We start from the raw sequence: 23,135 nt of genomic DNA, 5'->3' as shown, positions 1-23,135 counted from the left end.
CCCCGCCGCATCATCTGCGCTGCCCTCGCTGCCTTCTCCCGCGGGGACCCACGGTTTCACCCCCGAGGGGCAGCATGCTCCCCGCGGGGCTGGCGGCCCTGCTTCTCCTGGGGGGCTGCTGCGGCTCCCGCGAGGCTGGCAGGCCCGGGCCCCCGGCGGGCACCGGCGGGTGTGTGAGGGGAGGGAGGCGCCGTGTGCGCGGGAGGGCGCTGGGACCCGAGGCCCGGCTCGGCACCGGCGAGAGCCCCGCCGCCTGCCCCGGCGGCGCGGAGCTGGGAATTCCCCGCGGCGGGGGAGGAGGCGGAGGCGGGGACGGCGGGGGGGGCAGTCAGCTGAGCCGGGCCGCCGCCGCCATGGGCGCGCCGTGACGGGGTGAGCGGGAGCGGCGGGGCTGCCCCTGCGGAGGGCCCGGCCCGGCCCGGCGCGGGGGGACGGCGGCCCTTTCCCTCGTCGTGGGCGGGCTCGCCCGGTGACTCGGCGGATCCCGGGATGGGCCTGCGGGGAGGGCGGGCCGCGCCGGGGAAGGACAAGCGGGGGAAGCTCCGGTTGGCGGCTCCCGGAGGCAGCCCCCGGGCCCGGGAAGGCGGGGGGCGCGGGTGTGCGTGCTGCGGCGGCTCGGAGCGGCCGTGTCCGGGCAGAGGCGGGTGCCGGCGCCTCGGCCTGCCCCGGTGGCGCGGCGGGGTGCCGCTGTGCGGGAGGGGGGGGAAAGGGGGACAAGAAAGTGAAAATGAAAGTTAAAAATCTGCGGGAACGGCACCTTGGCCTGCCGGGCGGCTCCCGGGCCTGTCAGGGCCGCCGGGCGGGCCGCGCTCCTCGGGGCAGGCCGGGGCTGCTGCGGGAGGGGGCGGCGGGCGGGAGCTGGGCCCGTCTTGGCCCCTTCCCGGGGGAAGTGGCTCGGGGGCGGGTGGGCCAGCCCGAGAGGCGGCTCGGGGCTCAGCTGCTTTAGCCCCGCAGGCCTGGGAGGGGTCGGTGGGACGTGGAGGTGCACGGACGCTCTGGTGTAGCGGGGTGGGAGAGACTGGAAGGTGCCTCTGTGTCATGGCTAAGATGTGTGGCTCGCTTGTCTCAATCAAATGAAGGTATAGTTATGTTTTCTTTATAAGCATTCATTGGGCAAGAAATCAACAGTTTTCTCTTTGCAAACCTTGTAGCAGAGGCTTCAGAGATGTCCAGCAAGTTGAAGAGCCATCCTGCTGAAAATGGAGGGCATCCCAAGAGTAAAATGGAAAACGGAATGGGCAGCGTGGCTGCCCCTGCCCTTAGTACCTACACGCCAGAAGAGATGGTACAACAGATGAAAGAGCTAATCACTGAGAACAACGAGCTAAAAGGTGAATGTGCACGTGGACTGGTCTTGAAATGCAAAAGCTCCAAGTCTCCTGTGTGGGGTGTTTTGTCCTATGAGTACGAATTCTGTGTTCATTTGCCCTTGCTGGATAACATTTTGTGTCTGGGTAGCATTCGCTGTATAAACAACTCTGCAAGCCCAGTCAGATAGCACACATCAAATTGAACCAGTAGGGAAGATGAGAGGGAGAACAGCCCAATGGGTGGGTTTTTTTGCTTTAGAATTATACATATAAGCAGTATAGCACTGTGTATTGTAGAAGGCAAGGTGAAAAATCTCCTGCTAAGATATGCTTTTTGCTCATCCCCCTCTAAAAGCTTTTTTTGGTGTGTATTTTAGGACTCTTAGTCAGTCTGTAATGGAGCTGCCCAACATTTTGCCATAGTTGCATCAGGAGGGATGGGTACTGCACAGTGCCCAGAACAGTCTGGGTTAGGATGCTGTCTGAAAGGAGCTGCATCCTCTCAGGCAGAGAGGGGAACTGGAGCAGGCTGTCGTGCACCGTCTGTAGTACAGACTATGAACATTTAGATGTGGCAGTACCTTGTATACTTCAGAAGGAAGTGGTGGCCACAGCAAGGTCTATCTGGGAGAAACGAGGAGGTTTCCCTGAAAATGCCTAATGATTTGAATCTTTCAGGTGAGATAGATTTGTTTCTGGATCCCAGGAGTTTAGGTGTCAGATATGATTTTTTTTTTTTTTTTCAAATAGATAAAGCGAAACACAAGGGATCTGGAAAGTTTCTCTGTAAAAGACAGAGGTACCTCACTGTTTATATGTCAACAGAGCATGAAGTCACGTATCTTGTGTGCTGTGATTTTACACTGGTTTTTAAATTCTACCTGAATAATTTTTGGACCTGGTCCAAGTTCTCTGCATTGGAGTCTCATGGATATTTGGCAGGAAAGTTGTTTCTAGAAGTACCTCCAGTATTTTGCTAAAAGGTCCTATATCATATAAGATAATGTTTCAGGGACCATATTTACAGCTGCTGTAACTCATACCTTGCAGAGTCATTCTCATTCTACATTTATTTATATAACCTGAAGAATTTGTGGGCAATTCATAATACCACATCCGGACATAATGGAAGTTATGGAAGATACAATGTATAAAATATTTTCAAGCAACTGGCTTTGAGTTTGTTGCTTTAAATAAAACAAGTCTGAAACGCTTAATCATTGACTCTTCCTAAAAAAATCTTGTGAGCATTTTGCAATAGTAAGACTGATGTTGTTGCATACTGACTTTGTTACATATGCATGGCTTTCTAGCCAGGGGGAACTGACTTTGACGTAACTTGTTGGTTATATTTTTTTTTAATACTTTCAATCAAATCTTAACCAAATATTCAAGTAAGGCATATTTGAGACATTTGATTTGATAACGTGTGTTTCCATGCAGTAATTTGCCAGTCTAGGATGTCTGTTTTCCCTACCAAGTCTCAGTAGTTTCAGAATCTCAGTTCAGTAGTTTTGTGTGGGTTGATCATGTAAATAACACACGCAGCAAGATAACAAGTACCTCTTGAGAACAATACTTCTTGCTTGTACTTCTTGGTTTAGGAATAAGTCAAGAAGTGGGAGAGTGTGGGCATGTGATTTCAGCAGTGGATTTAATGGTATTTATTATTGTGCTAACGGACTCTAATGTGTTTAGTTTTGGTTCAGTATTTAAGGTACACGAGAAGGAGGTCCACATTTCATACCCAGTTATGGCTAATCCATTTGATATTGAAGAATGCTGAGCTCAGTGTAGTGGAAATCTGCTGTTTCATTGATGGCGTATTAATGTGAATCAATATCTTGTCTCTGGCTGTCATTTAGAAGCCATGAAGTTGCATAACCAAGTTATGAAGGACCGATATGAGGAGCTTTCCATCTGGCGAGAGAAGCAGAAAGAAGAACGAGAATTTTACGAGTTAAAGTTTAAGGAGGCTAAGCAGTGCTTGCTAGCCAAGTGCATTGAAAATGAACAACTACAGCAACAACTTCAGAGCTTAAAGGAAAGAGAAGAAGGATCTGAAATAGTAAGTAAGGAATTGCTTGGATTAACGTGCTTTTGAATCAAAAGTCTGGAGTATTCAGTCCCTTCATCATAGTGGGAGGTTTGGAGACTTGTTAACGGCTCCATTTTTACCATTATGCTCTAACAAGAGTTCTTGGCCTGACTTTTTTTATGAAGCGAGGTTTCTCAGAGTGTAGTAGCAGAAATCTCTGCCACACCTGTGGTAATTTACATTTGTAAATACTTTAATTAACAATAATAATAAACATTCTTGACATTATTTAACATCTTGACAATAATTAACATTTCTTGCTAACTTTTCTTTTCTTTTCTGTTGGGTATCTCTTGACTTTGTCCCTCCATTGCTCATTAGATTATCTATGTCTCGTGATTGTTTACTTTTTTAATTTGTGTTTCTGGGGAGAAGTTGACATGTAAGCAAAAACATGACCTGCCATCTATTTTTATTACTCATTCTCTCATGAAAGCTCTTTTACTGTGGTCAGATTAGATCTGTGCTTCTGCTGCCCCATTTGAGCCTGACTGAGCTTTCTCCGTCTGTCTTACCTTTGGCTCTGTAAGACATCATTTCTATTATTGCAGATGATTGCTTAGTAGCCAGGCAACATATTGCATGTAGGACCAAAGACATGTATGGACGAAGACTCTTAACATAAAACATGCTTTGTGTCCCATGTGGTCTTGTGAAGAGGTATTTAATGAGAAGTTTCAGGCAGAGCCAAACTGATGTATCCTGGTATCTGGTACACCCTGGACCCAGGTGGATTCTCTGTTGCCTGATGAAGGATGAGTGTATTAGCCTTTTTCTCAATGGAGACACTAGTAGACTCTCCTTTCCTCTCCTGACTGCCTATTTGATGGAACTCTGTAAGAATTTTTTTCAGCATGTAAACCAAAATTGGCTAGTGAGTTTAGAAGTTACAAGGGGGGAAGAAAGTCGTGTATAAACAATGTGATTGTATTGCTTACACAGTCTTTACAGACTAAAAGTTGTGTTTCGGGATTGTCAAGGAAACTCAGAATTTCATAAATCTGGAATAGTATTTAAGGGGAAGTAGAGAATTTATTCTGCCTCTACCTGTTTTAGAACTTCTTGCACTTTGAATGCTTAAAGTATATTATTGACAACCTGCTTGAGTAATCTAGCATTCAGAAAAGTAAAGATAAATCACTTTTAATTATCTCATTCCAAGAGCTTCATAGAGTAAGCCCTGGTTCTTCCCTGATTTTTGCAGTTTTATCAGTCAGTGGTAACTGTAATTTAAACAGCAGTGTTTTAATTTCTGATTATGATTTTCAGGCTGACAGTTCATTTAAGCCAAAATTGCATTCTCTCTTGAATGCCTTAGTTCTACTTTAATTCTTTTTCTTTTTTGAACTGTTTAGAAAAAGCATGAAAAAAATTCCTCTAACAAAAAGACTGATTTAAAATTAGTCAAATTTCTCTCACCACTGTGTTTTACTATTAACTGAGGTAGTCTGTAGTCCATTGCTGCCATTAAGTGACATCTCTGTTTCACTCGGAGTAAATCACAGACATATTGTGTTGCCTACCTTAGTGATGAACTAGCATTTATAGGAGGCTTTCTCTCAAAACCGTATCTCTGTTAGCACAGACTGCTGTAAAGCTCTTCTTCACTAGAGCCAACTATAATTGCATCCTCTTAACAGCATAAGCACAAAATCAGAGACAGCAGCAAGTCGGGTGGGTGGAGCGGTACTGTGGGATGAGAGACACTGTCAGCATAGCAAAAGTTTTTAGAATGCAGTTCAGACTCCAGGAATTGTCCAGAATTTACATTTATGGTATGTGGTGTAATAAAGCCATTACTAGGAGATGGAAAGCTCAGATTGGAAAATGATGAAGCAACAAACTCATAGGGAAGGTTTCATAATGGGGAGAGGCATTTAATGGAGAGAGAAAAAAATGAGGCTTCCTGGTTATGCAGAGGGTTAAGACTGACGATCCTGGGAAAGGAAAGAGGCAAAAGGTAAAGGAGACAGTCATGACTGGAAGGAGAGATTAAGTTTGTGGAGGATCTCTGAGGGACAGAGGCTTTGTGGAAGGGATATAGGACTGTGTGAAGGTCAGGGATACAGGGAGAGATACATACATGGAGATGGGGTACAGAGAAGCTATGTGGCGGGGAAAGGCTGAAAGGGGTATGTGGAGAAGCTCTCTGCCCACTGGTGTTTTCTCCCTAGAATCTTGGGTAGATTTGGAGAAAGAGGAATAAGGATATGGGTGAAAAAATACAGTCGTTCTGGACAATAATTCTGTAGGCTGGCTGAGACCCTGCATGGTAGTGAGAGGCATAGATTCAGGCAAAGATTTACATCCTAATATCTGTGCAATTAGAGATCAGACCTATGTTTTCCAGAAGCATGATGCTTATTGTTTGATTAATTTGGTTTCTCAGTCTAGTAGACCAGAATGTAGTTTAGGGATCTGTACAGTGGGCTTTTCCAGGCAAACCTAAATGGAGAAGAAGGGATGTGGGACACCGTTGTTATGTTCAGGCTCTGTGGTCCTTGCCTGGTGTTTCCTTTTGGTTGGCTAATGCAGGGTTGGTTTATCCCAGAAGGGCTGCAGGACTCCCGAGAAGGAAGCAAGGCAGCTGAAATCCCAGGTGCAGCGGCTCCAGGCTGAGAAGGCAGATCTGCTAGCCATCATTTCAGAACTGCAGGTCAAGCTGAACATCTCCTCAGCAGAGGATTCCTTTGTGGAGATTGGGATGAACGTAAGTGAAGGGAATAAAAAGAACACACTGACCTGCGGCCAGAAACTTTAGTTCCACCTTGATCCTCCTTTTTTGGCAAACAGAATTTTCTTCTCTCACCAGGCTAAATGATGAGGAAGTCAGGTCTGAGTGTAATTACAGTGACAATGTTTACTTGATGACATTCTACAGTGAGGTATTTAGCACCCTGTCTTCCTGTAGTAGAAAGGGTGAATCTATACCTGCGTTAATGAAAAGTCTTTATGCCTCTTAGAGAGGGAACAGCACACTGCCAGCAACAGCAGTAACACAAGATAGAGCGACAGTGGATTTGGGAGAAGATTTGCATGGTTGGACTCTGTGATCTTAAAGATCTTTTCCAAGTTAGAAGATTCTGTAGTCTCTTAGATTACCTGACATGGGTCACTTGTGTTTTACAAGATGTAGTAGTAAAGGAGTTTATTTTTGTCCTTCCACTTCCATGCTCAAAGTGAATTAATTGCATAGATAGCCTCCAACACACTAAAAATATTCTTTGGAAAAAACAATATGGTCCAGCAGGTGACTTTGGACTAATTCAAAATGTTAAGAGTCTTATCTTAGTTGGAATTCCTGGGAACCTGAGTGCTGTTTTGTTAAGGGGCAACACCTATGTACAGACAAGGGCATTTTCTTTTGAAAATGGGGCTCATTTTCTACTGACAGATACATAGAGATGCAGGCAAACCAAACTAAGTGCAAAGATTTAGAGTGTTCCCTAGAGGCACAAAAGTCTACTTTTTCTTCTGTTCCTGTATCTAAAAAACTTTCACAGGCAAAATGTGAAAATGTGTTTCTCTGCTATCTCCATAATAGCAGATCCCTCTCTGGAAAGTACAAGTGCAAAAAAAATTCAGGAGAATTTAATTAAAACTTGTTTGGAGTTGTTGAAGAAAACTTCAGACTGCAGGAAACCTTCAAGGATGCATTCTCCTTTTTTTGCTACAAATATTCTCCTTTGGGCTACAGATACCAAGGAGTGAGTTCTGTAGTGGGAAAGAAGAGTGGTTCTTTGGGGAGGCAGGAGACTTAAAGTCACCTGCAGTGATGGCTGTTGCTGTGTGGTGCCAGTTGTCTTTATAGAGGAGAGTGGCCATGGAAATCACTGATCAAAGAAGGCCAAATCTCATTGTTCCTCTCCTCTGATCAGTCTGGAAGAGATGCAGGGAAGTATTTATGAACTTCCAAACATGAAACGGATCATTTGTAGTTTTATTTAATTTTATTGCCATGATAGTAGTCTTCCTTGTTTTTCTTCCTTAAGTAAATAAAAATGTCCCCTGCTTAGTCCAAATACCAAGCTAATAGTGTTTTTTCTTTCCTAGGAAGGAGAAATAAATAGAACTGCAAAGGAACATCAAGGGAATAGTGGTGAAATGACCAGTAACCTTGCAATCTACATGTACGTAGGTTCTTGTGTGATTATGATTTAGACACAGACAATGTGTTTTGTTTCCAATATGAGGGAACTTTTTTCTATGAGGAATGAACTAGAAAATCCTGTTTTTCTGTGGCCTTGCATCCTTCCTACCATGTCAGAAAGACCCTCAGCTGTCTGACATTTTTGCTTCCAATCTTCACTAGTTGACAAGAGGGAATGCATGTTCTGGCCAGTTGGCCAGGCATTTATGTACATGCTGACTTGCCAACCTTTCAGGCTTCAGCCAAACAGAAAAGATAGAGGCTGCAGGGACTCCCTCCCTTCTAGTCACTGGAGATCATTTAATAGAGTATCTGTCCTCTACCCAATTAAAATGATGTTGGTAAGAATCAGAGGTCTTGTAGTTTCCACATCTGAACCTGTCTGTTCTGGTTGCGTGTGATTGGTGTAAAGCGTATCACGGTGGAGTAGACAGACACTGCAATAACATAGTTCTTATTTTTCAGGTTACTAGGCTTAAGATATCAGCATTCTGTTTAGGTTACCTCTCAAAATTTGATCTTTACATCAGCTCCAGGCCACAAGGGACTTTCTTGCCCCTAGCTGAACCTTTACTCCTTATGGACATAGACAGCTGATACTATTAAACTTTCCATTTTGGATACGGCTCAATTTAGCAGCTAGATGGTTGTGGCTGAACTCTTGTAATTACTTTGTGGCCTTTGCTTTTCGAAGGAAAGGATATAGAAAATGCTAAGGGCACAACAGCCCAGAAAGCTATGCTATATGTATAGCTTGTCACTCTGTCGCTGCAAGGGAGAGCAGCATTTTAATGTAGTGACATAGAAAAGTTGTCACTCAGTGTGCAGTTAAGAAGTGCAAGTGTTGGAGGGGGAGGAGTTACAGTCATGGATGAAACCGAGAGAGTCGCTGACTGCAGACCAGGCTGCAGGTATTAAGCTTGTCATTAGTGGTAGCTTGAGAACGCTGACTATGAGAAGACATTCTCTGTGGGGTTTGCTTCCCTTTGATGAGTATCTGGGCCATATCTTCAAGAACAGGGGCATATGTACCTCTGAAAATATTTCCTGTGTCACTACGTGTCTTTGTCCAGCATTGAAACTTTAGACAGGTGCTGTTAACAGGTTCAAAGAAATGTGATATACTCAGGACGGGTTTATTTCTGTAAGAGTAGAACTGTGCACTAAAAATCCCCTGATAAAAGTTATTTACTTAAAATATCCTGGCTGCACACTGTCTTTGGGGTATTGAATTTTGCTCACCAAAGATTTCTAGCTCTCATGAGCACATAGAAGACTGCGCTTTACTTTCTTTTCTGAACTACAAAAGCAAAGTTTTAAACACATGCTGGTTTACAGCTGAGCTTCTGAAATGTACAGTGTATATAACCTGCGTATCTTGCCGTATATGTATGGGAATTTGATTTTCTGTCTAGACAGACATACAAATGGAGGGAATGAAATACAGTATTTTATTTACCTTATTTTTCAGATAGTTTTGGTTCACTTTTACATTAGCATAATGCAATTTTGAAAAGAGCAATAGAATTATGAGGGAGGTGAAACATGAGATTTTTTTCTGAAAAAAGCCATTGGTCTGATGACCATTTTTAGTGAAATGTGCCTTTTTTTCTGGAAAGCAATGTAATGGGGTAAGAAATGTTGCATGTTTCATTGGAAGAAAATGTTATTTTGGGAACAGACAGCAGCACTTTGCAGAAGGGGCTGCAAAGTAGGTCAGAATAAATGCACTGGTTTTTGTATTGTCTTCACTGCTTTTGTTTTGCTTGCTTAAGTACTAGATTCTTCCCCCAGATTGAAGGGCACTGTCTGAGCACTGCGCAAAGCAAGGACTGCATTTGCTTGCATGGGGACTGTGGTTAGCAGTGTTGGTTCTTGGGAATGAGCCCCTTGCTCACAGTGTTGGTTTTCAGCACTGTGTGAAATGGTGGCCTCTCAGACTAGATCCCAGAATTAGGGATAAGGGAGTGCTCTAGTAAAATCATAGCTTTTGTTATTTACATCTGGTTTGGTTTGAATCAGGAGCAAACCTGCAGATGAATCTAAGAATTTGGAGTCTGAGGAGCTAACTGTGAGCCAGCTGCTCTGCTGCCTTAGAAATGAAACTCAGAAGAGGGAAAAACTTGAGAAGGCTCTGCAGGATCACAAAGAGAGGTATGGAGTAGGTGCATTCTAACATTTAGAGCTGTTTTCTTTCAGGGCTGCTGCAACTACCAAGGCTGTGGCTAATCAGAGGCACACTGAAATATCAGTGTGACCTGGATGGGGAATTTCCCAAGCACTCAGTAGTAATAACTTATTTTTGTGGTAGTCATGTGGTTTATCCCTGTTAGGTTCTCTTCTGTGGCCAGAAGAGTTTCCATGTTTTATTATTATTTCCTATAGCACCACAGATCAAGACAAATTACCCACTTATCCTTGGGTCTGAACTTTCCCCAGGTTATGTCAGAACGATATAATGACTAGTTGAGCATGTTCTTTCCACTCCCTCTTCCATAGTTATTTGTTTTTGTATGAATCATCTGCATGTGAGGCCTTAAGCAAATCACTATGTATAAAACGGGGATTACAGTCTTCATGATATCGACAGGCTACATTTAGCAATGTGTGAGCTTGCAAAAGCTCCTTAGAAATGTCTAAAACAAATTTAATTCCAGACTTGCCTAAGAGAGAGTTTTTCCCAGTGAGATGTACATGAGGGTCTGTTTCAGTTCAGTTATATTGCTGTAAATTGCCATGACTGTTCAGGTGTGGAAAATTGCCTAAGCAGTAGCTGTTCCAAATCCCCACTTCGCAGAGACAGAGAAAGACTTCCTGGACATTATCTGCTTTGAAAGGTTGGTGTCGTGGTAATTGCTTCTACATGGTCTTCCTAGAAAAGGTAATGGGCCATAACCAAAGGATTCTTAGAAATCTCAGCCTCTGAAAATATCAAAGGAAAATAGAGGCAGTATTAATTACTGGATTCAGTGAAAAGACTGACCCATTTCCAAAGAGTTGGAAGTTTTGGACTGTACCCAAAGATTGGTCACTGTCCTTCACCACACCTGCAGACTTATTTATCCATTTTCATTAAATATACATGCTGGGTGTCCTCTGTTCTTCAGGAACCCTGTGATTTTGCAGGCTTTCCTGCATGTCTGTGCTTTTGTTTGTGGCTGTGATGTTAGAAAAAGGCTACACCACTTGCATGAAATCCTTGAATAGGCACAATCTCACTCCAAATATAGGCCAAATCCATCATTATTGGCTCCTTCTGTTCCAGACTCTCAAAGCTGGAGAAGGAAACCAGCAACTGCCTGGAGAGTGGGACACAAACTGCACAGGAAGAAGAGGAGAGTTCAGAGGCTGTAAGTACATGTCCTCCTGAGCTGAAATTTAACAACATACAGCTTACTAGTTGAAGCCAGCAACCTCAGGGACTACATTTCCACTTGCACTCAGGGAGCAAGGGGCAAATATCCTGCACAGGATATGGCAGTGAATTTTGAACCCTTCAGTCCATATCTCAGAGGTGGTTCCAAAGTACACCAGCCACCAAAAAGAGATGAGATTGGTGGCCAAGAATTAGGGAGGCATGGCATAACTGCAGGTTTACCTCATTATCCTGGCCACACTCGCTAAACAGAGTGAGATGCAGTCATTTCTAGCTCCAGAAAGTCTTCTAGACTGAGTTAATTTCCTCACAGCTGTCTAGGTTAGCTTTTGGATCAGAATCCAGTGACGGCATACTGTCAAACAGACTTTAAATGTGGAGCTCATATGGCACCTGGTTTGGGGTTTTTTCATGGTTTTGGTGGGATGTATTACAATGGTGGTGCATAACTGTCTTGGATCAAGAGACAGTTCCAGGCAAAATCAGTCTGGGTGTTTGCAATTAAGGGTGTGATCCAACAACTGGATGTTGGGGTTGGGATTCAGCTCCACATCCAGACACCTAAATTTATGTGCCTACGGCTGTAAGCCTCTCTATGTGAGTATGCATGGAAACTCCCATAGCAGAGGAGATCCCTTCAGATTCAGCGCAACTGCCTAATACAGGCATCTAGGAGTGAGTGCCTTTATATGAGGTTGAGGTAGTGTGGATTATCTGACAAGCTGCTGCATGGGGCTAGCAAATACGCTATGGGATCTGCTGGAGACCTGTGCCCTTCTGAAGGCCAGGACAAGTATTTTAGGGCAGGGCTGGCTTGGTTAAACAAGAAGACCAGTTTGCAGTCAGGCCAAGAGATGTCCTTTCTAGGGAAAGCAGATGATGTCTCAGTTAATTCTTTCCAGTATTTTTATCTCAACTTTGCCTGAGTTACAGCTTGAGCCAGATGCTCCTCATCTAAGTGCTGATATTGAGGTCAGCATAGTTACACGCTTGTGATGGCAGTTGTTCCCATTTATATGCTGGTAGGTTTCTTCAGGGGGCTCTTGTCAGCAGAGCTTAAGTTATCTGCTCCCATTGTAAAATGTAGATCTTTAATGAAACAACGTGAGGGTGCAGCATGGACCATTTTTGAGGGCTCTGCATTTGGAGACATCCTGGGAGAGAGGGAAGTTTTCCAAACCTGCTTTGGCCCTGGAGAGTGAGAAGTGGCTGGGGAAGAAGAGGCTAGAGCACATCCTCTGCCAAACAGCAGCTAGACACTAACCTCAGCCAGGTCTCCTGAGATGAGTTAACTGCAGTTATTGCTCTGCCTTTCCTGGGAGGCTGCTTGAAAGCTTCCCAGAAGCAGAGATCTAGGAGGCTATGATTTAGGTGTTGCTCCTTTCCTGGGCCGGGTAAGAGATGTGTGTTGGGGAGACACAGTCTGTACTGTGGGATGGGATTTTTTTGAGTCGGGTTAGCCTTTTCTTTCAGCGAGGCTGACAGACTTGCTTTCCAGAAGCATGGATTGATTGTGTTCCAATTAAGTAAAATCTCTTGAATTACAATGGCTTTCACCAGGAACCAAGAATTCACAGCCCAGCTTCATTAGAAGTCAGACTCTTGCAAGTGATACATGGTTTCATTTGTTGACGTGTTTTCTGTTAAGGCAGTTTCTACTGATATATAATTTTCTGCAAATTGAAATGCCATCACCTTACAGAAATCAGTACTTTCGTCTGTGAGTGTGATTGGATTAGCTGGATTGCTGCTTAATTTAATGGCTTGTTTTGCAGCTATGATGGTAGATAGAGAAAGTGTAGTGCAATGTGCTTTGTGAGTATTTACACCATTATGTTCAGTCCCTTTTTCTTGGTACGACTGGTGAATGATTTTAGCTCAGGCAGCTTGTGGAGAGTGTCCTCAGCCACATCTGTGAGTAGACAATTGTGTTCTGCCTGCCTCAGTCACACTGGCTGTGCTCCACATTTCTGCTCTGAGATGAAAACTGGAAATGTTCATGTGTCATCATGGATGGACAACTTCTCTTGCTTCAGTTTCCTGGGGTAGTGATGGACTTTCACTGTCAGAAAACTGGAGCTTTTCTTCAAGGAAATAGAACAGCAGCATGCTCTTGACACACTTGGTATCTTTCTAGCCACAGCCACCCAGCTCATTCCCAAGCTGGACTGAAGACTTTCCATATCTTTAATAAGATATTATCAGTGAAAATTACAGTACTAGGGACAATTAAACTGATGCTAGCATGATGAAAAGATTCAGGTGCTTCTTTAGGAAAACTCCAGGATGTACCTCCAGAGACTACAAACCAGCAGGAATCACAGGTTTAATGCCTTCTAGAGTGGGGATATATTTTAAGAATTGAAACTCTGAGGTGTCCTGTGTGTCTTTGGTTGGAGGAGAACCCAGCTGCTGTTTCTTTCCTCCTTTTGTTTTTTGCCTACCTTTAGGATCCTTCAGTGATCTTCCTGTGGTCTGAAGGTCAAATGAAAGGGCCAGAAACTCATAAGAAAACTGATTACAGTTGCACTAGAAATAATCTTGATTTGCAAAGTTGATTTATGAATGCATGGTAACAGAGTTACCATCTGGGGTTGTACTTTCTCTTTCAAAAAGTCAAGAACTGAAGTCTTCCAGACTCATGGTTCTCATGTATGTGGCATAGGAGAGGCTGGTTGGTATATGTAGGGGGAGTGCCAGTTGGCTGGAGGGGTTTCATGTGAATTGAAATAAATTACAGTGCATAAAACCTTCCGTGTTCTTTGTTTTCTGCCCAAAACCAGAATGGAGAAAACTAGAATGGAAGGAATAATGCCAGTGCAGGATATAACTGGGAGTAGAAAGTCTTAAGGATTTCATCTGCCTCATCTACTTCCAAACTGCTGCATCTGATCTGCAACTGCTGTCATGCCTCTTTCTAAAGAGCACACTGATGCTAGCAGACTGGAAGCCTACCTAGGGATAGATGGTTTATGTTTCTCTGACAGACTGTAACTGTTGCTCAGAGGAGTGGCACAAATCACCAAGTCTGTCTGCTTTTCTCATGTGTTTTAAATGGTGAACTCTTGGGAAAGAAAATGTAGATGTGTTTCCCATCTGCATGAGGTGTACTCTCGCCAGTGCTGGAAAGTCTGTAGTAGTGTTGTCTTTGAGTCACCTGGATTTTATGAAAGTGTTAAGTCAGAATGGGGTTCTGCTATATTTAGGATTAATTGGTAATTGTGAAGCCTTGGGGACAGGGCTGTTTTACTGAGTATAGACTATAACAGCACACACTGACTTGGGCTGCTTTCTCTGGAGGAGGAATGATACTTCCTTCCTCCTGCTTAGATCTCTTAGGCTACAACTTTGCTAATCTTGAATTTTCCATTTGTAATTTTCTTTTTTTTTTTCCCCCTAAAAGGTTGGCAGTGAAGTAGAAAACCTGAATTTGCAAGTGTGTGCTCTGTTTAAAGAGCTTCAGGAAGCCCATGAGAAGTTAAAAGAAGCAGAATTGATTCAGAAGAAGCTTCAAGAAAAGTAAGGTTCAGAAGAACAAAAGCTCTGCCGTGACACACAGTATATACTTGTATGACAACTCCCACCTTGGGAAACTTACCAGCTCTGCAAATGCCAACTTAAATATCTGTTTCACAGAAATGCTGTAAAAGATTGGTCCTTCTTTTTAAGTGGAGATGAAAGTACAGAAATACAGTAATTGTCAGAAAATCTGAGCTGCCAGCCTAGTTCTACAAATAGAACCCCAGTGCCTTGAATTTCGAGATTTGGATTTTAACCCTTCCTGATATAAAGGCAAATCTTTCCTGTTTTCTGCTTCACATAATCAGTCCCTGCTCTAGTCTTAGAGGAAGAAGCAAAGGGACTTGGTTATGACCCCTTTCACAGGAACCGTCGGTGCTTTTGAAGACCAGTTGAGTAGGTTGCAAAAAGTGATTACAAGACCCTCAGTTTAGCTGCTTAGTTTTCTGTCAAATTCCAGTTCTTTGAGATTTGTAGTAGTAAGAAAGTAAGTGTGGGTTTCAGTATCTTTTTTTTCTCATGGTTGTGTATAGATTCATTATTGACTTTCTTTGGTCTTCATCAAAATAAACCTTTAAAGTGAACCACACAAAGATTCTTTTTGTAATATGCCTAGTGTGCCAAATCTATCAGGAAAAGGTGAACAGGAGAGATCAACCTTTTTTCCTTCTTCTTTCAGGTGCCAAGCACTGGAAAGAAAAAGCTCAGCTGCTGCATCGGAATTGGAGGAGAAGCAGCAGCTAATATACACCAACAAGAAGCTGGAACTTCAAGTGGAGAGCATGCAAGCACAGGTCAAGTTGGAACAAGCCAAGACGCATGAAGAAAAGTGAGTATGACTTGTGTTTATATTCCAGGGAGGTATTGTCAGTGAGGAAGAGTAGTCCAAGGGAACCTTGCCAAAAGGGAATCGGATTGAAAATACTAGTTTTGTATTCTTTTGAAACCATGTTATGTTTGTAGAGTCTGAACTAGAAACCTGCATTTGCCTCATAATCTACGTCACTTTGAATTTGGAGTCTCCACATTAGGCCCAAACTGTATTCTTTCTTCTACTGAACACCTCGCATAGGAAAATTTGAGCTATAAGCTCTGACTTGTATCTTCCTTTTGTCAAAAAGCCAAAGGTGGAATACACTCAGGTATAACCTACAAGCAGAGGAAGCAGAAAAGTGACAGCAGCTGTCCCACTGACTAGCAGGGGTAAATGTGTCCACATCTTGGAGGGCGGGGACAAGTCAGGTGGTGACAGTGGTGGGAAAGTGACATTAATGAAGAGGTCTGCAGTCCCTGCAGTATATTTGCAGTAAGCGTGCAGTGAAGCTGAGGTAAAGAGCCTTACTGTTTGCTCTGGCTCCCTGCTCCCTTTCATGTGCAGTCCATGTAAGGAGCATGAAAATGTCAGTCCAAGCTGAACTTCCTGAAGGACCTGTCTTCAGCTGCTGGAGAAGCTGCTCGTTATCTTTGGAGTCTGTGTCTGGTTCTTCTGATCGTTTCTCCTTCTCTTGAAGTCTCTTGAGTCAAGACTTGAATGTCTTCCTAAGGGAGGTGTTACATTTTGAACAGAATTTGTGAGTTTGATATAAAAATATTGGGTGATGGATTCTTCATTAAACACAGATGATCAGTAAGGACATTTGTTTGGACTCAGTCCCTGGATAGAGCAGCACACAACTCATTGGAAGAGAGGTGTTGAGACATGGAGAATGATTTTTTTCTCATCAGAAATGCAGACTGATTGGCAAGGAACCGGTGGTGGCTTTTTTCTAAATTCTAACAGATATTTTGGATTTCAAGTAATTTTTAAGTGTTTCAAACTTTCACCTCTTTTCTTGTCATAAACAGGGCAAGATATAGTAGCTTGCAGGATGCATATAACAAACTCCTTTCTGAACTCACTGAGGCAATGAAAACAATCGATGAAATGAAAATCAAAGAGGTAAACTCACCAGAAGAAGAAATCATAATTAATTAGGGGGGAGCGGGAAGGGGATGGAAGACTGCATCTAGGAACAAATTTGGGCAGGAAACAAGAGTCATGCCTTCCATATAATATAGCAGGCAACATAGCAGCATTGCTCTGATAAACCTAGAACCTGTGCTGTCAGTTAAAGAAAACTTTATCCACACATCAGTACTTCCATGGTGTTTTCTAGTTAAGGTTTAACCTGAGTGCAGTGTGGAGTCCAGTCCTTGGAGATCATTGATATGCAAAGGCATATAGGTGTTCCTGCAGCATTCTTTGTAGCTGTGGGGAGGCAGACCTCCAAATATTTTTGTAAACTTAAATAGAATGGCTGTCACAGTGAGGTCTTGTTCATAACTGAGGCTCCGTGGAAGTGCCAGATTCTTCTGTATAATTTTGGAAAGTGGGAAACATCCTCTGCAGTGTCCATTAGAGAGTTCTCTTTTAACTTCATACAATGTAGTTTGAAAGCTCAGAACTATTCTTTAAAATAAAATACCAGTCACCACTGCTGTCTTCCTTTGATGACCAAATTGGAAGGTTTCCAAGGGCAGGAGGAGTAAGAAGCAAACTTTCATTTCAAGCAGGGTTGTATTCTGAGTTCATCTCATAATCATAGTTCTTCCTTGCAGCTGGACAGAGTGGATAGAGTTGTGGTGGAACAAATGAATGCAAAGGTGGAGCTGGCAGAACAAGCCCTTGCAGCAAAGCAGCTCCAGATAGATGAAATGAAGCAGATAATTACTAAGCAAGAGGAGGACCTTGAAACCATGGCAGTGCTCCGTGCTCAGGTATTGGCTCTTCTTCAGAAATTGGCTAGTTCCCCCCCACCAATATTCAGACACTGGGAGGAGGTATTTAATGGCTCACTCTGGAATACTGAATACATTTCCTCAATTCCAAAGCATAACGCCCTTACTCAGCCTGCCTTGCAGATCCCTAGAGAGCCTTTACCACCATATCTTAACATTCTGTAGGAGGAACTGCGTATGCTGGAGTCTGGCACAACAAACAAAAGTTGAGAATAGATTTGTATTTAAAACCACTGTCTTAAGAATCTCTGCATATGTTTTAGAGATGATTTTACTCAAACCAGTGTGTGTAAACAGTGATTATAAAGGGTCTGCCTCACATTAAAGGCACATAACTGGCATCTTGGCCTGGTTCCACTGTCTGTGCCACAGATTTGTCTGTGTCATCAGTCAAGTCACCCCCTCACTGCTTGTCTGTGCCTCCTTTCTGCCTCTGTAACAGCAGAGGGCAATAGCACCGGCCCAGATAAGACACCTGAAGTATTTTAAACAGAATCCAGAAACTACTAAGTCTTCTTCACCTTGTAAGTAGTACAGGTCTTCGCTTTGCAGTGTGTAGGTGCTGCAGGAGTGTTTTGAGTAGATTCAGGCTATGATACAAATCTGCCGTTTTGGCATAGGACTATGGTTCGGTCTAAGTTACAAATTCTCAGCATGATTTCATTTCTCTGCTCAGATGGAGGTTTATTGTTCTGATTTCCATGCTGAGAGGGCAGCAAGAGAAAAGATCCATGAGGAGAAGGAGCAGTTGGCTGTCCAGCTGGCATACCTGCTAAAAGAGCAGCAAAACCTTGAAGATCTTGGCCGGTGAGAACAGACTTTGGCTGAGCTGCCTTTAGACTGTCTTGTTACCCTATGTGCTGGAGTGACTAACATTGTCTTGTAGCATCTCAGTAGAAAGGCAAACAGCTTTGCAAACATTCATTTCTTGGTTAATTTGAATTTTAAAAGACAAAAAAAAAAAAGAAGAATTGGCTGACTTTTAATTTTGTGATAGGATCTCTGTAAAGTGTATTAGTTCTTACTTGGGTGCCTTAGCAAGTTTTCACTTTGGATGATTCATGCTTGGTAAATTCTCCCTGCTGATTCATGTGAGTTTCTTTGGGTTCTGCCCTCAATTTTACTGGTGAACCTGCAGCTAAGCTTGCTGCATTTGTGCCCCGGATATCTGCTGCTTCTGCAGGTGGCAGTGGTGAGTACCCATAGTTTCAGGTACTGTGATCCCCTGGAATTGCACCATTTTAGCACTCTTAGCTGTAGAAAAGAAAAAAGAAATATTAACCATGTGTCCTCAACTCATGTTGTGGAAGCCATGGGTACAGGAAGAGTGCCTAGAATTTGAAGAATCGAGTTACATTTTGCATTAGCTGTACACTGAACCCTTTTTCTGATGTTACTTGCTTTTCTACTTAGTAAAATTTGCAGTTTGCCCTGAATAACTAGAGTCCTTGGAGTTTTCTAGAGGAGCACGCCCTAGATCCCTAGGTGTGTAGCTGCCCAAATCCTGCTGGTGTCAATTGTGTGACCCTGATTTCAGCAGAACCCTGGCATGATCTCACAAAGCAGCAGCGTTTCAGCGTCCTGTTTCTGAGCAGCAGTTGTGAACTGAATGCATGACCAGTTGACATGATTTACTTGCAAATCCTTTATTTTTAATCATCTTACCTTTTCTGGAGACAAAAGGAAGACACCTTTTGCCGAGTCTTTTTTCAGAGCCCTTGACTTACTTATTCTTTGCAGAAACTCTTTGGCGGAGATGCAGAATCGTCATGGAGCCAGGGCACCAGATCGGGAGCACTCACCTCGTCTTGTCCAAAGAGGTACAGTAAGCAACCCCTCCAGCTCACGGGGCCAGGGCCTGCTGTGTTCAGTTTAAAAGAGCTTTGCTTGGCTGCAGGCAGCTCCCCACCTCCCCTGTGGCTATTTTGGCAACTGGGTAGCCGCAGAGAGCGCGATTGTCTGACTGTTAGGAGCAAGCCAGTCCTCTTTCAACCACTCCACAGAAAGGGTGGAAAAATCAAGTAGTATAACAGGTAGTTATTTGTCTTCTTTGCTTGCAGGAACTGGTAGTCAAGACTGGCCAGAGCAGCGGAATATCTCAATGTATTCATGTCCCAAATGTGAAGAAATTCTACCTGATTTGGACACACTGCAGATTCACGTTATGGACTGTATTAATTGATGCCCTCCAATTCTTCATCTTCTGGAATTTCACCTGCCACTTTTTTTTTTTTTCTTCCTGCTCAAATAACACTCAGCTGTACATCCCATGAAGGAGGTTTTCAGGGTTTTTCTCATTAATTCAATGGGAAAAAGGGTAAAATACCTACCCTGCCTTGTACTCACTCATCTCTTTTTAATCTGCTTTAGGAAAATAATTTTTATAGGTTAACAGCATGGATGGGTTAAAGAACTCCCGGTGTGTCTGCTGCTATGAAATCTTGAAGGAACATTCCCCTGATGAGCTATACTCTTACAGCTAGCCCACAGAATGGGGCTGAATCGCTGAAGTCAGAAGGGATATGGGATATATGCTGATCAAGTGAAAGTACTGTGAGCCTGTAAATACTTCTGTCTTGTATACTATATATATCAGGAAACTAATACGTTAAAAAAGCTGTTTGAGAAGCTTTCAGCAAAATGGAGTAGTGTTGTATTCATTGAGCATTTGAAATGAACCCTACTCTTTCTCCAGATGGCATTTTTATTGCTGCCCTTGTGACCATACTAATCTGATGTTAAATTTTTGATGGCTTATGTAACTTGTTGCTTTAGCCAGATGTGGGTGAGGTTTAAAACAGATCATTTAGGTCTGATACATGTAGCTGCTGGTGTGCCCAAGTCACCTGGTTTTATAGAACTGTTTATTTTCAAGGTGTTGTCTTGATTCTTAATTATAATATTCATTTGAATCTGTACAGTATTGTGCTAGAAAGCGCTGAGATGGATGTAACCTAATTTAAAAAGAGGAGTATAATGGATTTTCACATGTCAAAATAAATCTGTTGCAAGTATAAAATTATCTATGCTTGTGAATACTTCGAAGGTGAAACACGATTGCAAATACCTATGGCTGATGAGCTCGCATAGAAAGAACCATAGTGTATTAGTTCTGTTCTTGCTCTCCCTGGTGTTTTTATCTCAACAAAGAAACAGTTCTGAACTTGCCATTGCATAAGGGAGGAAAATACTCAACCCTTAACAAAATATGAACTAGCATGAATGCCAGGAAACCACCCAAGCAAATTGCTGGGATCCATGCAAATGAGGAGTTTCATGTCTTTTGCAAATAGCTAACATTTGCACTGGTAGAAACTGGCAGGCAAGGGAAGGAAGAGATGCATGAAAATCTTCGGCCAAAATTGTGTCTCTCTATGGCATCGTCTTCCTGCTGAAGAAAAGAAAGCATTGATCACTTTGGCACTGCCCAGTTGGAAGGAAGCCTCCATGTGGGTTTGGACTGATCGGCCAACCTTGGTGTAGGAAAAGATCTTTATTTTTTTCCTCCCATGGGCAGCACTGAATTTCTGGAAGCAAATATGCCACCGCTCATTACAATCCAGTAGCTAAATGGTCCATGGTAGGTCTGTTAGGCTTACTGTGGAGCACCAGCAAGGTTCTTTTGTGCCCAGTCCGCTTCATTCTGATTGCCAGAATTGTGAGCTGGGTGTTCAGAAGGAGCAGGGTGGGATGATTGCATAACCTGAATATAAAAGATCAATGTTTTATTGCTAATGCCAGTCCATTACCCTTCCACTTTGAAGTTCACATTACAATAATACTGAATGTTTCCTGATTTGGCATGGTGGTGCACTGGTCTCAGAGGTGTTGGGTTGCCAGAATGGGAAGCTTGAATCCTCCTTCATATATAGGCAGTGTGATCTGTGGAAATACTTTGATCTCTCAAAAATAAAATGCAAGAGAAACTGCATTTATAACTAAAGCACCTCTACTGGAGTAGGTTTATGTAAAGGGAAAAACTATAACAAAATGCAATTGTAATTAGTGTTTACTTGTGCGGTTGTAATGGCTTTAACAAAAGATGGGGTGCTCTGATCCCAAAACCTTGCTCTAACCATTGGGTGTGCTTACCTGAGGGACTCATCAGTTAAAAAGTCGTTCAGAATAAAGGCAAGCAAGCAGGAATTTGTGTCTATGAATTTTAGGCAGTTGCATATTCCTAATGCAGAAAGAAAGAAGCAGAAGGGAAAAGGTGAGGAAAATGTCTTTTGTGGAGGCAGTCATCTAAAATCCCCCTGAAGGACTGTGTGGACCATAAGCTTCCCACAGCATTGGTGTGAGTGGAAGTGATTTGACTTCTTTCATGTGTCCAGCTTCATTAGGACAGTGCTACAGTCATTATAAACTGCTACTACTGCGCAGCTGGATCAAAATAATAGCTTTTCAGCATTAGTTTAATAAAATGGTTAAAAAGTTATTTAATAAAAATTCTCACAACATACAAAATCAGGGTAAAAGAGCATTGTAATGTTAACTATTCATCAGGTAAGCCTTAAGTAGTCCAAAGTGGGAATTTCTGAACAGAACGCTGACAGCTGACAGTATTTACTGTGGCCCATTGCAAGAGTTACAGGAAATAGCATTAGATTTAGTAAATCAGGCAAGGGATAAAGGAGGTGGGACAGAATAAGATGAGTTCAGGACTCAACAGTTCTCCATCAATGCGATCTTTTCTTCATTTGAAAAGTACAGCTAGTTCCATACCTGTTACACAGAGAATCACACAGTACAGTTCAGTTAGAAGATGTATTGAAAGGTGTTAAATAGCAGGACAAATTATGACTAAAATTAGCAATGTGTTTAGTCCTAAAATCTGGAGTTTCTCATTTTCTGTGTACACCGGAAAGGGATAGCAGTTGCCACTGCTGAGCTACAAAAAGACAGTCCCTTTCCCACAAGCACTACACCAGGGAGGTAAGTGTTCAAACACGTCCCCTCACACATCTGACATCCTCACTGGGGTGCTGCATATGTGAAAGTCACGTGTGCACCCTCCCTGACATGGCTTAAGAGCTGTGTCATCTGTCCATAAGAAATACAAGATTATGTTCTGTGACCAACAGCAACTGGTGCACGCCCTTTATTGCTGAATTCCTTCATGGAGGGCTTTCACTTCCAGAAACACTGGATTCCAGTTTTGAGAGAGATTAGCTAAAAGCAGCATCCATTTTTGTCGTTGCTTGTCCTCTCTCTGCTGTGCTCACCAGGACCTTTTGAGTAGATCCTAGGTCAGTGCTTTGGTGAGCAGAAAGGGCATGTTCACGCGCCTGGAAGAGGGGTTCTGGTTCCAGCGTAATAGGATACATGGAAAACTCCCCTGGGCCCCCAGCTTCAGCCAAGGTCATGCAGACCATTCTCAAGGAAAAGAAGTGAATCCATGGTACAAAGTCCAAGCATTACTGCTGTCCATCAGGGATGGCAGACAGAGAACAGCACAGCTTCTTAGGTATGGGGGCAGGAATGCCTGCCTTCCAAATGAAGGCAAAGACCAGGTCCTGAGTGGCTGATCAACATGCCTTTGTACTCTGAAGTTCTGAACACAAAGAGGATGGTACAAACTGTGAGAGAGATGCCTGTGCAGTGAAATTTATATGTATAGCCTACATCGTCTTGTGATGTTGGGCTAAGGAGAATGGAACTCTGCAGAAGAAAGCCTTAGGGACGTTGGATTCCACAACTAAATGGGCAGAGTTGCAGCATATTACATTGTACTTGTACGTGACAAATTCTCCTGTCAATCTACTTCTGTAAGTAAGTGCTTCTCCAAATTGCCCTACAGATGAAGAGCCAAAGCACAGGGGAGAATATACACTGAACAGATCAATAGTAGAATCAGAAATAAAAAGTTTTGTGACTCAATATTTTACTCAGTATTGCTTCAAA

The 23,135-nt window shown here is 43.1% G+C and overlaps 1 protein-coding gene across 4 annotated transcripts; it reads left to right on the top strand.

Moving 5' to 3' along the window:
• Positions 1-223: 223 nt before the first annotated feature.
• On the top strand, positions 224-20,253 carry OPTN (optineurin). 4 transcript variants are annotated; one of them, XM_056340916.1, is made up of 14 exons: positions 224-372; positions 1,152-1,331; positions 3,176-3,378; positions 5,960-6,118; positions 7,462-7,538; positions 9,581-9,712; positions 10,824-10,908; positions 14,338-14,453; positions 15,133-15,282; positions 16,299-16,392; positions 17,052-17,210; positions 17,908-18,038; positions 18,972-19,051; positions 19,292-20,253. In XM_056340916.1, exons 2-14 carry the CDS (start codon positions 1,166-1,168, stop codon positions 19,411-19,413), a joined length of 1,674 nt encoding a protein of 557 aa, XP_056196891.1. In that variant the 5' UTR covers positions 224-372; positions 1,152-1,165; the 3' UTR covers positions 19,414-20,253. The 4 variants fall into 4 exon arrangements, with proteins under 4 accessions (XP_056196891.1, XP_056196890.1, XP_056196889.1 ...); XM_056340915.1 differs by lacking the exon at positions 224-372 and adding an exon at positions 523-598 and having other exon boundaries at positions 5,963-6,118; XM_056340914.1 differs by lacking the exon at positions 224-372 and adding an exon at positions 524-598.
• Positions 20,254-23,135: the final 2,882 nt, after the last annotated feature.

Source organism: Falco biarmicus, chromosome 5 (assembly GCF_023638135.1).
Source record: "Falco biarmicus isolate bFalBia1 chromosome 5, bFalBia1.pri, whole genome shotgun sequence".
Lineage (NCBI taxonomy): Eukaryota > Metazoa > Chordata > Aves > Falconiformes > Falconidae > Falco > Falco biarmicus.
The sequence above is the reverse complement of the archived record's forward strand: the minus strand, read 5'-3'. Positions and strand labels throughout refer to the sequence as shown.